The sequence below is a fragment of the Leopardus geoffroyi genome, chromosome A2 (genome assembly GCF_018350155.1).
Source record: "Leopardus geoffroyi isolate Oge1 chromosome A2, O.geoffroyi_Oge1_pat1.0, whole genome shotgun sequence".
In the NCBI taxonomy this organism is placed as follows: Eukaryota; Metazoa; Chordata; class Mammalia; order Carnivora; family Felidae; genus Leopardus; species Leopardus geoffroyi.
Window position 1 is genome coordinate 163,510,212 of NC_059331.1, and position 15,916 is coordinate 163,526,127.

Consider the following 15,916-nt stretch of genomic DNA (forward strand, 5'->3'; position numbering starts at 1 on the left):
GACCCCGGAAGGCTGGTCTCAGAGCCTGTGCTCTCGGCCAGCATATGCGGCTGCGCCATGAAACGGAGAAAAATTTGAAAACACGGGAGGGGGTGCCTGGGTGGCTCAGTTAGTTGGTTGAGTGTCTGACTTCGGCTCAGATCTCACAGTTCATGGGTTCGAGCCCCGTGTTGGTCTGTGTACTGACAGCTTAGAGCCTGGAGCCTGCTTCAGATTCTGTCTTCCTTTCTCTCTGCTCTTTCCCCACTCACCCCCTGTCTCTCTGTGAAAAATAAATAAACGTTAAAAAAATAAATAAGTAAATTTAAATAAAACACGGGAGAAAATTTAAAGAATATTATCTCTTCTGGGGATAAGAGGGATCCTCTTAAGCCAGATAGGAAATCTAGAATTTATAAAGGAAAAGACCTGACAGATTTTCCCCCCCAGCTTTTTGTTCTGAGAAATGACCACCACAAAAGGCATCGTTAACATTTTAACACGTGTGCAGGGCGCCTGGGTGGCACAGTTGGTTAGTGGTCCGACTGTTGGTTTCCGCTCAGGTCGTGATCTCGCAGTTTGTGAGTTCAAGCCCCACATCAGGCTCTGTGCTGATGGTGTGGAGCCTGCTTGGGATTCTGGCTCTCCTTCTCTCTGCCCCTCACCTGCCTGTGCGCTCCCTCTCTCTCTCAAAATAAATAAATAAACTTAAAAACGTGCCGCCCAGGACCTGGAGTGAGGTCTGGGGGTTGATGAGATCCAGCTTAAACCCTGTTGACAGGGTTCCCCCCTATTGTGTCACCTCTGGCCCTGCTGTTAGTGATGCCGAGGAGGGAACAGTCTGGAGGGGCCATTTCCTCCCGTCCAGTAGTTGCAAAGTGGGCTGGGGCTTGAGCACCTTGGAAGTAAGCTGCCTGCAGGGACCTCACCCTCTCTGGGGCTGGTTCGCAGGCACCAGCGATCCTCGCCTGCATCGGTTGTGTTAGGGTGGCCACGGGCTGATTTTCTCAGGCGCGTGTTCCTTCTGCGAGTCCTAGCTGGCATTAATCTTCGATCGAGCAGAGCTTCGCCCCAGCCCGCCTCTTTTTATGATCGCTGTTTCACGGATTTTTGTTGTTGTTGTTGTTCAGACGTTCTAATAGAATCCATTACAAAATTAACAGATTTAGTTACGTTTCTGTGGACTAGAGTAGGAGAGTTTGCTTGCCGTGTCCATATGCCAGTTAAATGCTTACGATGCCTGTGATACAGAGTTCCCGCGAACCGTTAAGAAAAAGATTTTTAAAATTCCAAAGACAAATGGGGAGAGCACAGGGCCAGAAAGACACTTCAGAGAAGAGGAGGTGAGCGTTGTTGGTAATCATGAAAAGATGCTTAACCTCATGAGTCATCGGGGACCCAGATCAGAAGAGCGAGGTCCTGGGCTCCCCTGTCTGACAGTGGGCAGCCAGCGCATAGCCATCGATGCTGGCTGGAGGGCCGCTGTCGGGCCGCCTCGCTCGTAGGAGATTGGGTCGATGAGTTACTGTTTGGAGAAGCCGTCAAACACAATCCATTTACACGAAAAACTCATCTGCCTTTGAACACAACTGTCCTACTTTTGGGCCTGTAGCCCATGGAGAGAAGAAGCTTGTAGTGGCTTAAAAAATTAAAAAAGGGGCGCCTGGGTGGCTCGGTCGGTTAAGCGTCCGACTTCGGCTCAGGTCATGATCTCACAGTCCGTGAGTTTGAGCCCCACGTCGGGCTCTGTGCTGACAGCTCAGAGCCTGGAGCCTGTTTCAGATTCTGTGTCTCCCTCCCTCTCTGCTCCTCCCCTGTTCGTGCTCTGTCTCAAGAATAAATAAACATTAAAAATTAAAAAAAAAAATTAAAAAAGGAAAGCCACCAGGATGCCATCGAATAGGGGAATGGTTGGACAAGGGTGGTGAGTATGTGCTGTGACACGTGAAGGTGGTAACAAACCAGGGTGAACGAGAACTGAGTCCACAGCGGGGGGTGGTACAAGAGCATTCTGGAAGCCGCTGGCACAGTTCGGTGCAGGGCTGGAGGCCCAGTCCTTTTGAGGTAGTGGGGGGCTGGATACTCATTCTGGAAACTTCCCCCCGAAGGAAAGGGGCGGGGGGCCAAAAGCAGTTTTTGAGTGTGTTGTGAAAGCGGTGTTATACCCTCAAGTAAAATTTTAAGGGGCGCCTGGGTGACTTCATCTCAGGCCACGCACGATCTCACAGTTAGTGAGTTCAAGCCCCGCGTCGGGCTCTGTGCTAATGGCTCAGAGGCTGGTGCCTGCTTCGGATTCTGTGTCTCCTTTCTCTGCCGCTCTCCCGCTCGTGCTTTCTCTCTCTCTGTCTTTCTCAAAAATAAATACACATTAATTTTTTTTTTAATTTTAAGAAGATGGAAAGGGTACATTTGCTATATGTGCTAGCCCTAGCTCGCTTTCTTATCTTGTGTCTCACCCAGAGCCGGGCTTGGAAGAAGGCTCTCGTGAGTCCTCGTTAGAATGCGTGGTGAGGGGCGCCTGGGTGGCGCAGTCGGTTAAGCGTCCGACTTCAGCCAGGTCACGATCTCGCGGTCTGTGAGTTCGAGCCCCGCGTCGGGCTCTGGGCTGATGGCTCAGAGCCTGGAGCCTGTTTCGATTCTGTGTCTCCCTCTCTCTCTGCCCCTCCCCCATTCATGCTCTGTCTCTCTGTGTCCCAAAAATAAATAAACGTTGAAAAAAAAAATTAAAAAAAAAAAAAGAATGCGTGGTGACCCCAGAGCAGCTGCAGATGTTGGGGCTGGGGGCTGGCCAGAGCAGGGCTTTGGGGGGCCGAGTGAGCAGCCAGCAGGGCGCAGACTCGCCTGTGTTTCTGGTGAACCAGCTTTCCTTTCCTCGTGCAGCTCTGACCCCCAAGCGTAACAGCCTTCTGGCTGCTTCTGTTTCTTTTTCCTTTTACAAAAGTCGTGTGCTCCCTGTAAACGTTTTGAACAGCAGAGTGAATAAAACAGACATTTCGCAATTTTTTTTTAATGTTTTTATTTATTTTTGAGACCGAGAGAGAGACAGAGCATGAGCAGGGGAGGGGCAGAGAGAGGGGGAGACACAGAATCCGAAGCGGGCTCCAGGCTCTGAGCTGTCAGCACGGAGCCTGACGCGGGGCTCGAACTCGCGGAGTGTGAGATCATGACCTGAGCTGAAGTCGGACGCTCAACCGACTGAGCCACCCAGGCACCCCTGGTTTTTTTTGTTGTTTTTTTTTTTAATGTTTATTTTTGAGAGAGAGTCTGAGAGCACATGCTCATGAGCGGGCAAGTCGGGGAGGGGCACAGAAAGGCAGGGACAGAGGCTCGGAAGCGGGTTCCATGCTGACAGCAGAGAGCCCGACTCAGGGCTCGAACTCATGACCTGAACCGAAGTTGGACACTCAACCGAGTGAGCCACCCAGGTGCCCTGTTTTTTAAACAACGTTTGTGATATTAACCCATTGACATGGTCACCTTGTTTCCCCCCCCCAGGTTTGATTTCCCTTTAATTCTATTTTTCGTTGGGTACTTAGAATTTGTAATTGTTCTGGATCTTGTATCTTTACGTAGTTGGACCTATTGATCCTTTTTCTGCCTGGAAATCCGACAAGCCTTGCTGCGTATTGCTTCCCGCCTCCCCCCTTCCCCGCAGCAGTAGCTGATGGGCGTCCCCTGGCTCTCCCCTTCCCCCCCTGCCTCCCCCGCCCCCTGCACTGTCGAGTGTGGGTAACCAGGGCCTTTGGGCAGCGAGGGGCGTGAGGAGGGTACGCAGAGGAGCCCCGTGTCCCTTCTGCATGTGGGCTGGCACGGGGCTTGGGCACCACCTCCGGGTGTGGGCAGAAGCGAGGCAGCAGGCACCCTGCAGGGCAGGTGGGGAGTAAGACACTCAGCTCAGAAAGCTTGCGCTCCCCCAGGGGAGGAAAGCATCTTCAACTCGGGAGGGTGTTCTCATGGACTCGTCTCCTTCCTGACCCGCAGCCCCAGCCTCTCTGTGGCGCTGTCCACGCGGCATGAAAGTCATATGGGCCAAGGGCTCATCAGCCCCAAACAGCCTCCCTTTGCCTGTTAGAAGTAATCATTTGAGGCGGCTTTCTCCTTTGTAAGTGCCACCTCTCTCTCTCTCTCCCTCCCCCCCAGAGCCTGGTAGCTCCAGAGCCTGGATCAGGCAGGCTCCGACTGAGGCAGTGAGACTGGGGCAGGAGTTAGTTTGGAAGGCAGGGATGGAGGAAGTTGGGGGGTCTTTTTGGGGGGAGGGCCCTTGCTAGGGAGGGCAGGGCTGGTCTTCGCTGATGCGAGGACCCGGAATGGAAGACAGGCAGGGGCTCCCCGCAGGATGAGCTCTGGGCTCAGGTCGGCCCGTGTCTGCAGAAATCTGGCCAGGCCACCCGGCTCGGGGCCAGTCAGAGGGCCCGGGTTGGAATGCCAGCTTCAGCCACTGCTAGCTGGTGACCTCAGGCTGTGTGACGTCTGTGCCTCAGATTTCACATCTGGAAGTTGGGGACATTAACTACCTTTCCCAGAGGGTTGTTGTGTGGGTCAGTGTGTGTGAGGTGCTCAGTGTGGCTTACTTGTGTTCAGTAAGTGGCTCTTATGATCAGGTGACCCGTGGTGTCCCATGTGGCTGCTGCCTTGGGTGTAGAGGGTACCGAAGGTGGCTCCACTGTCTGCAGGGCTGGCCTGTGAATGTCCAGGAGCCCAGGACCTGGTGAAGTGAGAGCAGATCAGATACTAGCTTCGACAGCAGAGACAAGTCCAGCTAGGGATGCTGAGGGAGGGCTGCAGGGTCTGGGAACTGGCAGGGGTGGAGGGAGGTGATCTCCCTGTCCAGGCCCTGCTTTCAGTTACCTTTGACAGGAGCCCATGCCCCCCCCCACTGGGCAGGTGTGGCCTTGGGAATGGGCTAGAGCCTGGGTCTCAGCATAGGCCCCACCCCCTGAGGAAGTTACCTGCCTTGCCTTCAAAATCTGTAAGGGGAATTCAGACACTTTGAAACTTCTGTTTAAAACTGGCCTCTCGGGGCACCTGGGTGGCTTAGCCGGTTAAGCGTCCATTTCTTGATATTGGCTCAGGTCACGATTTCCTCGTCGTGGGATCGAACCCCCTGTCGGGCTCTGCACTGAGCACGGGGCCTGCTTGGGGTTTTCCCTCTTCCCCTCTCTCTGCCCCTCCCCTGTGCATGCATGTGCCTGTTCTCGCTCTCAAAATAAATAAGCATTTTTTTCTTTTTTTCCCCCCAAAATGTTTGTTTGTTTATTTTGAGAGAGAGTGAGTGTGAGCTTGAGTTGAAGGGCAGAGAGAGAGAGAGAGAGAGAGAGGGAAAGAAAGAAAGAGAGAGTCCCAGGCAGGCTCTGAGTCATCAGCACAGAGCCTGATGCAGGGCTCTGTCCCACCAACTGTGAGATCATGACCTGAGCTGAAATCAAGAGTCGGAGGCTTAACCCACTGAGCCACCCAGGCGCCCCGGTATATAAACATTAAAACAAAACTGGACTACCCAAGCCTTTCTTTTTTTTTCTGCTTTAGGGTACAGTACCCCGCAGCCTCCTTTCCTTTGGGCCCTGAACTTACCCCTGTGCACCTGAGCTCCCTGGGCGGGGTCGGTGGCAGTGGGGCACCTGCCAGCAGCTCACTTTCCGTGGCGCCTCCATTTTGGAGCCGAATTTGTGCCATTATTATACTTCATCCGTTCTTTCCTTTAGTAAGATACATTTTTCTAATTCTTTAAGGTTTTATTTATTTTGAGAGAGAGTGCCAGTGCACATGCACAGGAGGGGCAGAGAGAGAGAGAGAAGGGGGGTGGACAGCGGATCCAAAGTGGGCTCTATGCCGACAGCTGAGAGCCCGATGCGGGCCTTGAACTCACAAATCATGAGATCATGCCCTGAGCTGAAGTCCGGTGCTTGACTGAGCCACCCAGAGGCCCCAAGATATTTTTTTTTTAAGTTTTTTTTTTTTTTAATTTTCATTTTTTTTTTTTTTAATTTTTGAGACAGAGACAGAGCATGAATGGGGGAGGGGCAGAGAGAGAGGGAAACACAGAATCCGAAGCAGGCTCCAGGCTCTGAGCCATCAGCCCAGAGCCCGACGCGGGGCTCGAGCTCACGGACCGCGAGATCGTGACCTGAGCCGAAGTCGGACGCTTAACCGACTGAGCCACCCAGGCGCCCCAAGATATTTTACTTTTGTAAAAATTGGGTGAACACAAATAAGCCCAGCTCCTGCTGCTAAGGAATGAAGATCTCATCAACTGACTGCCCTTGGAAGCCAGGGGACTGGAAGAAGCAGATTTTTAGCTCCTGGGACTTGGGCCGGACCATTGCTCAGTTCTGAAGGAAGAGAACACTTTGGAAGACACGTGACATGTAGGAAACGTGCCAAAATTGGGATGGAAAGGCAAGGAGCCATTAGGAAGCACACACTGTGGTACGTTGTGAGTCTGGAGTCCCCAGTGTCCCCCCCCCACCTCCCCGGGCGCCAGAACAAGGCAGCGAGGCAAGTGCCACGCCCCTGCCCCCGCAGGGTCACAGGGAGGAGACGAGGTGATATGGCACAAGCACACTGGTTGGAAGGCAGAGGACTTGTCTGGGCAGAGCGCAGTGTGCTCGGGGCCCACGGTCCTCAGACAGCCCTGTGGCTCTTTCTCGGTCTGAGCGGGGGGAGCAGTGTCTGTCTGGGTCTCTCTTAGGGTTTTAGGATGTGGCCAGGCAGAGAAAGGTCAGGGGGCTGGTCCGGGAGGTCAGGAGGGCGCAGAGAGGTACTGAGCCTCGCGCAGAGTTTGTGGACAGAAAGAAAACGAGGAAACTGCTATCCAGTAGCTAGCTGGGTGCTAGAAGGCCATTTCCGGGCTGGCCAACTGCCCCGCAGGGGGTGGTCTTGGGTTCCTCCCTTTGCCCCCAACCCCCACTTGTCCCCTTGATCCTCTCCACTTCTCCACGGGGTGGTGGGGGAACGCAGCCACTGGTGAGCTCCCTGAGACCCTGACCTTGGGCGATGGGGGCGGAGCTCCTAGTTCCTCTGTGCAACCCTGGGAGGGCCTGGGGACAGGAGCTGGCTTCTGTGCAGTCACACCTGCCTGGGCCCCTGGAGCCCACCGTCTTGGGTCTAGCTCTTGTCCGTCTCCTGGGCTGCCGTCACATGGCACCACAGCACATTCATTTTTATGGTCTGGAGGCCGGAAGTCTGAGATGCGGGAGTGGGCAGGCAGGGCGGTGACTCCTGTGATGGCACTCAGGAGGGTCTGTTCCAGGCCTCTGTCCTCTCCTCAGCCTGTAGACAGCCGTCTTCCTCCTGTGTCTCTGTACATCATCTTCTCTCTCCATTACCGCCCCTATGTCCACATTTCCCTATTCGTAAGAACAGCAGTCATAGGGGAGTTGGGACCCACCCTACTCTGGTGTGACCTCATCTTGGCTAGTTACATTTGCAAGCACCCTATTTCCAAATAAGGTCACATTCCAGAGCACTGGGGGTTAGGACTTCATAATACAAGTGGGGGGGGGGGACAGCGCAGCCCATGACAGCTTTCATCAGGTGTTTAGAGAAAGACGGGATCCAGCAGGGCCCCGGGGATCTCCGAGGTCTGCATCTTGCGGAGAAGAGAGAGAGCGAGCTAGCAAACGGACAGGCCTGTGCTGATGTGTAACTGCTGGCGTGTCCAATTAGGTTCCCGAGTGGAAGAAAGCTGGCACCAGTTGAAATTGTGCCTGCTTCCGACAGGACTCTCCACGCTGTCACTCAGCCGGCAGGAACGGCTTCCTTAACCGATCACCTGCTTTGCGCCAGGCACCGTGTCGGACCCTCCGCAAATGACAGCACTGGTCTTCTATTCTAGCAACGTCAGGGTGCAAGATGGGATTACTCCTGGTTCATAGACTAAAACCCGAGGCCCAGTGAGGTTCAAGTGACTGTGGACAGACGCAGCCAGCAGGGTCCAGAGGTTGAATGTGAACCAAGTTCTTTCAACTCCAGAGCCTGTGTCTTAGTGCACCCCACGTCTCTCGACCGGCAGTCTTTGCAGATGATTTGGGCTGTCATTTATCTCCTTAGCGGACTGTCCCAGCCAGGGACCGTCTAAGTCTGCCTCCCTCCTCACAAGGAGAATGAAAGTCAGGGTATGCAATTCGTGCTTAGCATGCATGCGTTCATTCATTCATTCATTCAACCATTGCGTGCCTCCTGCACGCCGGCCCGAGGTCTAGTGGGGGAGCAGTAAACGCAGCAGAAAAGCACCTGAGAGGGATGAGTGTTCCACGCACGCAGTGACGAAGCTGCCGCTGTGCGTCTCAGTGGACAGTTCCTGACCCTTAAAGAGGGCCGTGTCCCCCATTACGGTGGGAATCGTGCGTTGTTGGGGAGGCCGTGGGCCAGCCTAGAGTGTCCCCCTCTTCGCGGCCTCCCCAGCCCCCCACCCGGAGGCTCGCTCAGAGGGGACAGAGCTTGCTAGAGACCATCCAGCCGCCGCAGCTCTGGGTGTGGCCCTCGCCGCTGTCCTCCTGCGGCCTTGCTCCCCACCTTCCTGGGGCCTCCCTTCTCTGCGGCGCCCAAGCTGCAGGAAGATGTTTTGCTGCCACCTTGTGGACGAGAAGAGCGTGGCCGATGTTGGAGACACCAGGGTGACTCTCGGACCCCTCCGGCCGCCGGAAGGAGCCCAGATCACTTCCTCCACTCACGTGCACCCTTTGGCTTTGAGCAGAGAGCTAGCCCTTCCTCCTCTCTGAGAAGGACGTCCTCAGACTCTCTCTGGCTGGGGTGGCCTCAGCCGGGCACGGCTGCCTACTTATCAGTGGGTCACCCCTAGCAAATATTTGAGCGGAGACTAGGTCCAAGGTTGTGTGGGATTCTCAGGCTGGAGGCTGCCCTTTCCTCACACCAGTGTTCGGTTTCTGTGCAGTGCCTCCCAGGTCACGCCGTCGCAGGGGTCTTTCTCTTTCCAAACCCCGGCTCCCCGGGGTTCGTAATGTTGCAGGCCCAGGCCGGTTTACCTAGTGGGTCCAGCCCACCCAGCTGTGGATACATGTAGAGTCGGCTCTTTGTCCTTCTGATTTCCCCGCTTGTTTTCCGTACTGTCTGCCTCCAGGTAAAGTGTATCCATTCTCTCCCCCACCCCACCCCCCTGCTCCCCGAGTGCACACCGCAGGCATCCAGGCATCCTGCGAAATTGTGTCTTTAATTCCCCCAGAAATTGCCACAGACTGTCTCACCCCTCAGCAAGAGTTAGCCTGGTGTTTCTTTTTTTTTTTTTTTTTTTAAATTTTTTTTTCAACGTTTATTTATTTTTGGGACAGAGAGAGACAGAGCATGAACGGGGGAGGGGCAGAGAGAGAGGGAGACACAGAATCATCGGAAACAGGCTCCAGGCTCTGAGCCATCAGCCCAGAGCCCGACGCGGGGCTCGAACTCACGGACCGCGAGATCGTGACCTGGCTGAAGTCGGACGCTTAACCGACTGCGCCACCCAGGCGCCCCAGCCTGGTGTTTCTGATGACCTTAGGACTCTGCGAACTCAGGAGGGCCAGCGTTGCGGGATTTCAGTGCTCTTCCTGTGGCCCCAGCTTGAAGCTTTCTAGGAGGGGCCTCATGTCTTTGGGGCTGTGTTTGCCACATCTCTTTGGAGCAGAATCTTGTCAGGCAGAACACAGACTTCGTCTTGACCAGGGGCTGACACCAATGAGAAAGGGAGGTATGTGTCTGTGCTGTTCTCGTTCCTGAGATCTTCGGCTGGCTTGGTGTCCCGGCGGTATTTATGTGTAGGCAGGTGTCCTTCTCTGGGTCCGGGAAGGGGGGATAGGAAAGAGGCAGCCAGGTGAGGATAAGGACGCTGTTGCAGGTTTGGGAACTGACGCAGGCTGAGCATTTTGCTTGGACTGGATTCTGCAGGTGCCGTGGGAGCCAGGAGCTGGTGCGTCCTCCGAGAATGTAAGATGGTCTTTCCCTTCTCAGGGAAGCCACTGCTGCCTGCGTCCCCACAGCACGTATGCGTGTGTGTGTGTCTGGGGGCCTCTACCCCTTTATGCTGTCCTGCTCCTCTCCCACGGAGACAGCCAGTGGGGTTCTACAGCAGCCCTGTCCCTTCTCAGCCCCCAGGCATAGCCGCTGTCTGGTGTTTGCAATTTCACTGGCTTGGGGGGGACGGTTGGTGATAAGCAGCTTTGGTCTTCTGGGGAGGGGTAACTCCCCGGGTGTATGTGAGAGGGAGGGCAGACAGACAGATAGGCAGATAGGGAAGTTGAGTGTGGGAGACTTAAATGTGGAAAAGCGAGTCAGGGTTCCAGGGCCGTGTTCCTGTCTCGATGCCTGAAGGATCCTGGGGAAGGTTCCTCTGTGGAACCATCTATTATCTGGGGGCTATGCATCCCGGAGAGGGAGAAGCCATCCCCATCACTGTTAATAACTAGTCCCAGGAAAATAGGCAATCACCCCCAGGGCTCTCCAGCCCTGGGAGATCCAGCCCGGGACTTGAGAGTTTCCAGCTCTGGGTTCTTCGGGAGCACCTAGGGTGGAGAGGCTCTGCCTTCCTTAGGCATTCCCCCACCCCAGCCCCCTCAGGAATGTGCCACTTTGCTTCTAACCAGGAACTTGGAATTCTGAGGCTGAGAGGGACGTTGGCAGTTGGGCCGGACTGGGGGTGGAGGAAGCTCGGGAGTATTCTTTTAAAGCGCGTGTGGGGGCCCTCCTCATCCTTGTCGCTGCCTAAGCTGGTTTCTCTGCCTGCTCCTGGTCCTTGTGGATTCTGGTAAACCAGCTCATGGCCCGGGCCTGATGTTTAAAATGCGCTGGAAAGCACAGCGGGCCAGCCCCCTGCCCCTGGGTGAGCGATGCACTCAATGAGTCTCTGGTGCAGCCCCCACGCGCGGACAGGCATCGGAGCTCCGAGGGAGTGAGCGTCAGGCCCCAGCCAGTATTGAGGGCGAGCACTTCCCCTCGGCAGGCCAGCCTCTGAGCAGGAGGTGCGACCCAGCAAGCAGGACACTGGAGACCTCAGACCAGAAATGAGTCGCTTCGTCCAGAACTGTGTGGCCCAGGCCCGAAGGTTTTACCCGTTGACTTTCTGCTACCCTTAGGCGGGACACTTAACCCAGTCTAGACAATGTTCCAGTCTCCGAGGGAGAAGATCACCTCAGCCACTAACAGAAGAGCCAGCAACTCTGATTCTGGAGTTTCCCAACCTCAGAATGTCTCAGCCCCAAACTAAGGATGACCCCAGTCAGGCCCCCCATTTTACAGATAAGGAGGCTGAGGGCCAGCGAGGGCCTATGACTTGCCTCCTGACTGCTCCCTGAAGCTTTTCATCATTCTGGGCCCCGTGGTGTATCGCCTGTTTGGTGCTTCAGAGAAAGAGCAAATGCCCACTTCTGTCCAAAACAGGGCCCGGTGTGTGGTTTGCTGAGGACTGTTATTTATTTGGCCCTGCTGGTAATGACGGCTCCTCACCTACTTGCCCCAATCCGAGGAGGAGCCCTGGGCTGGAATTTCCTGTTTTCTGAGGGCTCCGGGGGCTGCCCCAGCAGGCCGACTCCCCTGGTGCCGCCGTTCCAGGGTGTTCCAGGCCAGGCTTGCCGCCTCTCCTTGCGGGGCTGGCTGCAGGCCTCTCCAGGTCTGGGCTTGCCGGCTGCGAGGTGGAAGCGTTGAGGGACTCCGTCGGCCCGACACCAGGTGCCCAGAGGCCGGAGGTCCGTGCGCCCCGGCCGCGGCCCCGGCCCGGGCCCAGCCCCGCGCCCCTCGCCATGGGCCTGGCCCTTGCCCGCGGGCCCTGAGCATGGAGCGGGGCTGGCCGCCCCGGGACAGTTGCAGCCGGGAGCGGCCCGCCGCCTGCCGCCGCGCCCTCAGCGTCTGCGACTCGCTGGACCTGCACGGCGCCCCGACCGGCCGCGCCGCCGTCGCCCTCCAGGCCGCCTTGAGCGCCGCGCGCGAACAGCCGGCGCGGCCGCGGAGCGTGTGCTCGGGCGGCCCGGGGCCGCCGCCCGCCGGCGCCCGCAGCCTGCTGCTCGGCCTCCTGCGCCCGCGCCTCGGCCGCCGCGGCCCCGCCGACGGCCGCCCGCAGGCTCCCGGGCCCGCGCCTTCGGGGCTCCCTGGCTCGGCCGCGCCCAGCCCGGCGCCCAGCCCGGCGCCCAGCCCCGCGCCCAGCCCCGCGCCGGCCCGGCGCAGCCGCACGCGGGGGGCCCAGGAGCCGCGGCCGCGGCCCACCAGCATGACGTTCCTGGAGGTGAACCGCCTGGAGCTGGCGGCGGCCGAGGGCGCGGGGCTGGGCCGCGCTGGCAGCGCGGGCTTCTTGCGGGGCGCCTCGCTGTGGAGCAGCCAGCGCTGGCAGGTGCTCCGCGGCGGCGGCGGCGGCGGCGGGCGCGGCGCCCCGAGTCCCCGGCGCGGCCTGTCGGCGCTGAGGAAGAGCTTCAGCTTCCGCCTGCGCCGCGGCCAGGAGATCCGGCGCGCCGAGTCGGGGCTGCTGCCCCGGGCGCGCACCCGCAGCGACGGCGACGCCAGCTCCCTGGGCGCCTTCCCCAGCCGCCGCGACCTGTTGCTGGGCGCCGAGGCCCCGCGCGCCGCGCCCGAGCCCGGCCGGCCCCGCACCGCCGCCGGCCTCTGGAGACTGCTCACCAGCCGCTTCCGCCGGAGGGAGCCCGCGCCCGCCGAGCCGCTGTGGAGCCGCCGGGCGGCCGCGGCCCCCGGGCTCCTGGGCGCGCCCAGCGGTAAGGGAGAGAGCCCGGCCTGGGAGTCCTCTCTGGCTGGAGCCCCTTGTTGAGAGCGGGGGTGAGAACAAACCGTGAACCTGCCTGGGAGAGGTGGGTGTGGTGTGCGGGGCCAGGGACCAAGTGAGATCGGCGCCCCTTTGGGCTCTGGGTCGCTGATGGACCGGGGAAGTGGCCGTGGCAGAGGAGGCCTTCCAGGTGCGTCCAGTCGGGGTCGCCCGCCGCCGGGTGCTACCTCTGGCCCGTGGCCTGGTATGGTAGGAGACGAGGTCCCTTCCTCACTGCAGAATTGAGGCCCAGGAGGGGTGGAGGCTGAGAGTTTCTAGCTTCAGGGCGGGGCTTGAGCCCTCCCGGCTGTCCGTGCAGATGAGCTGAGACTACTTGTGGACCCGAGCGATGGTGGTGGCTACTCTTTGAGACAGCCTGGGGAGGGCAAGCAGGCAGAGAGGCCCGCCCAGGCCAGGGCCACCTGGAGCTGGCTGGAGGATGTCTGTTACAGTGCAGAGTTTAAAGAACACGGGTCTGGCCGTGGGGGTGAGAGGGACTCTGGGCAGCTGGAGGCTTCCTTTCCCGGGACACTGCCAGAGGCAGGCCAGAGCTGAGAACTGGAGCCCAGGCAGCCCAGGAGGCGGGTCCCTGGGGAAAGAAAGGGTGGTGGCCTCCCAACTAAGGAGGAGCTTGGGGAGGAGGGCCAGTTGGGCAGGCTAGATAGCTCCCCATTCAACCTGCCCTTCACAGAACAAGGCCAGGTAAGGGCTCCTCCCTCTTCACCCTGCCTAGGAATGTGGTGGGTGGCCCCACCCTGTGAGGGTGAGCTGTCCCTACTCGCAGGAGGCTGGCCCCCCTGCCCAGCTGCCAGGCGCCCAGCCCAGCTTGGGTCTGAGCTGAGACCTATTGGAGAGGCCTCTCATCTGGGCCCTGGTGGCACCAGGCCGGGTGTGACAGCTCAAGGTGGGAACTGCCTGCTGGAGCAGTAAGAGATCAGGAGGGCCCAGGAGGGGGGACCTGGGCCCACACCTCTCAGGGTCCTCTCCCCTGAGGACTATCATTCTTCCGGTCCCCTCCAGAAGGATTTTCCTGCCGCTCTCTAGGGAATCAGAGGTGAGGGTTGGGGTCCCATCAGGACCGTGCTGTTTTCTGGCCTTGGCCCAAGAAGGGGCAGTGTAGGACACAGCTGGTTGCAGATAGCACAGGTGTGTGCCACCTTGGTCCTGATGGGTGGCCTTCTCTTCTGCAGACTCCTTTGTGAACAGCCAGGAGTGGACCCTGAGCCGCTCGGTGCCGGAGCTTAAAGTGGTGAGTGAGCCCTGTGGGAGGCCCAGGCCGCCCTGGGGCTGGGTGGGTATGGGTAGAGCGATGGGCCCAGGCTCTGCTGCACCCCACCCCCTCGCCCCCGATGCCAGGCCCTTCCTTTTCAGGTCTTGGCCTCTCTCCGAGGCCCCTTGCTTCTGGTCCTTTCCTTTCTGGCCCTTAGCTCTGGCCCTTCTCCTTCCTAACGTCGTCTGCCTTTCCTGCCCCATCTCTTCCCTCTGACCGCTGCTCTCACCCCTTCCTCTCCCACAGGGCATTGTGGGGAACCTGTCTAGTGGGAAGTCGGCCCTGGTGCACCGCTATCTGACAGGGACGTATGTCCAGGAAGAGTCCCCTGAAGGTGAGCGTCATTGGCTTGCCTGGGCTCTGAGGCTGGCTCCTCTGCCCCCTTCCTCTCTTTGCTGTCGTCTGTGCAAAGGGGGGGCTGGAGCCCCTTGTCCTTCCAAGTCCTCCCGTCTCCTGTGTTGCTAGCTGTGGATTTCAGAATCGCTTGGCCCCTGTGGGCTCTCCCAGTTTGGGGCCTGACCGTGCACTCTGTCCTAGGGGGTCGGTTTAAGAAGGAGATTGTGGTGGATGGCCAGAGTTACCTGCTGCTGATCCGAGATGAAGGAGGCCCCCCTGAGCTCCAGGTGACGCTCCTGCCCCAGCCCCGGCCCGTGGCGCCCCTTTCCCGAGGATCTGGTTGGGGCTGGGCAGAGCTGTGTGTGTGTGTGGACAGGGGCGCGGAAGTTGCCCGTGAGCAGGTGAGGGTGGTAATTCTGCTCCGTCCCCCTAGTTTGCTGCCTGGGTGGACGCGGTGGTGTTTGTGTTCAGCCTGGAGGATGAAATCAGCTTCCAGACCGTGTACAACTACTTCCTGCGGCTGTGCAGCTTCCGCAATGCCAGCGAGGTGCCCATGGTGTTGGTGGGCACGCAGGGTGAGCGGGCCCGCGGGGCTGGCACGGGGGAGGGGCGGTCCCGGGTCCCTCCCCTCTCGGTGCTTCCTGAGCCCTGGTGTCACCCCAGAACGGGCAGCGCCTCCTTGCCACGCGCGCGCACGCTGGATCTCCGCCAGCTAGACCCTCCCACCTGTGTGACGGTCGCGCCCGTGTCTTTTGAGACGCGGGAACAGAGCAGCTGGCTCATTTCTCCTCTGAGTCGGTGGCAGGGCTGGTCTAAGGCCTGGAGGCCCTTACGCTTGTGCTCCGTGTCGCCCGGACGACACGCTCGGCTCCCCGCCCTCCCGCCCTCTGCCCCAACGACCCTCCCCGGCCGTGGCACCTGCTTCTCAGCCGGCTGAGTAGATTCCCACCCTCCCGCCTCCAACAGACGCCATCAGTGCCGCAAACCCCCGGGTCATCGACGACAGCAGGGCCCGCAAGCTGTCCACGGACTTGAAGCGCTGCACCTACTACGAGACGTGCTCTACCTACGGGCTCAACGTGGAGCGCGTCTTCCAGGACGGTAACTCGGGCGCGGGGTGGGACGGCACCCCCCGGAGCGCGGCGCAGGAGGCTCTGCGGCCGGCGGCGGGGGCCATGGGCCCCGGTGGGGGCGGGGGACGGCTCTAAGCCGGGCTTCTCCCTTTCCCCCCAGAGGGGTAACTGACTCTGCTGTCCCCTGCAGTGGCCCAGAAGGTCGTGGCCTTGCGGAAGAAGCAGCAGCTGGCCATCGGGCCCTGCAAGTCACTGCCCAACTCCCCCAGCCACTCGGCAGTGTCCGCTGCCTCCATCCCGGCCGTGCACATCAACCAGGTGCGGCCAGCCTCCCCGCCTCCCGCCACGTGTCCTCCCCACCGCCCTCATCATCCTGTCTGTCTGCCTGCGTGTCCCCACCCCGTGTGCTCTCGCGCCTTGCGGATAGTGTGGAAGCGCTGGCTTGAGTTCCCCATCGCCTGCACGCCTGGCCTGGCCTCATCTGTGCCCCGTGGTGACCGCCTCCCCGTAGCGTCCATCCCCGCA

At 59.1% G+C, this 15,916-nt stretch overlaps 1 protein-coding gene across 8 annotated transcripts in view; it reads left to right on the forward strand.

Moving 5' to 3' along the window:
* The window catches only part of AGAP3 (ArfGAP with GTPase domain, ankyrin repeat and PH domain 3), a 55,000-nt gene that overhangs the window by 12,829 nt on the left and 26,255 nt on the right, over positions 1–15,916 (forward strand). For 4 of the 8 annotated variants that reach the window (XM_045496188.1, XM_045496190.1, XM_045496194.1 and 1 more), the window contains exons 2-7: positions 13,903–13,961; positions 14,229–14,316; positions 14,520–14,605; positions 14,752–14,893; positions 15,285–15,419; positions 15,582–15,709. In XM_045496188.1, the coding sequence (XP_045352144.1) occupies positions 13,903–13,961; positions 14,229–14,316; positions 14,520–14,605; positions 14,752–14,893; positions 15,285–15,419; positions 15,582–15,709 (638 nt within the window). Of the gene's footprint in view, positions 1–9,165; positions 9,662–11,635; positions 12,666–13,902; positions 13,962–14,228; positions 14,317–14,519; positions 14,606–14,751; positions 14,894–15,284; positions 15,420–15,581; positions 15,710–15,916 lie in introns of those variants that run through there. The other 4 variants (XM_045496191.1, XM_045496192.1, XM_045496186.1 and 1 more) reach the window with 4 other exon arrangements.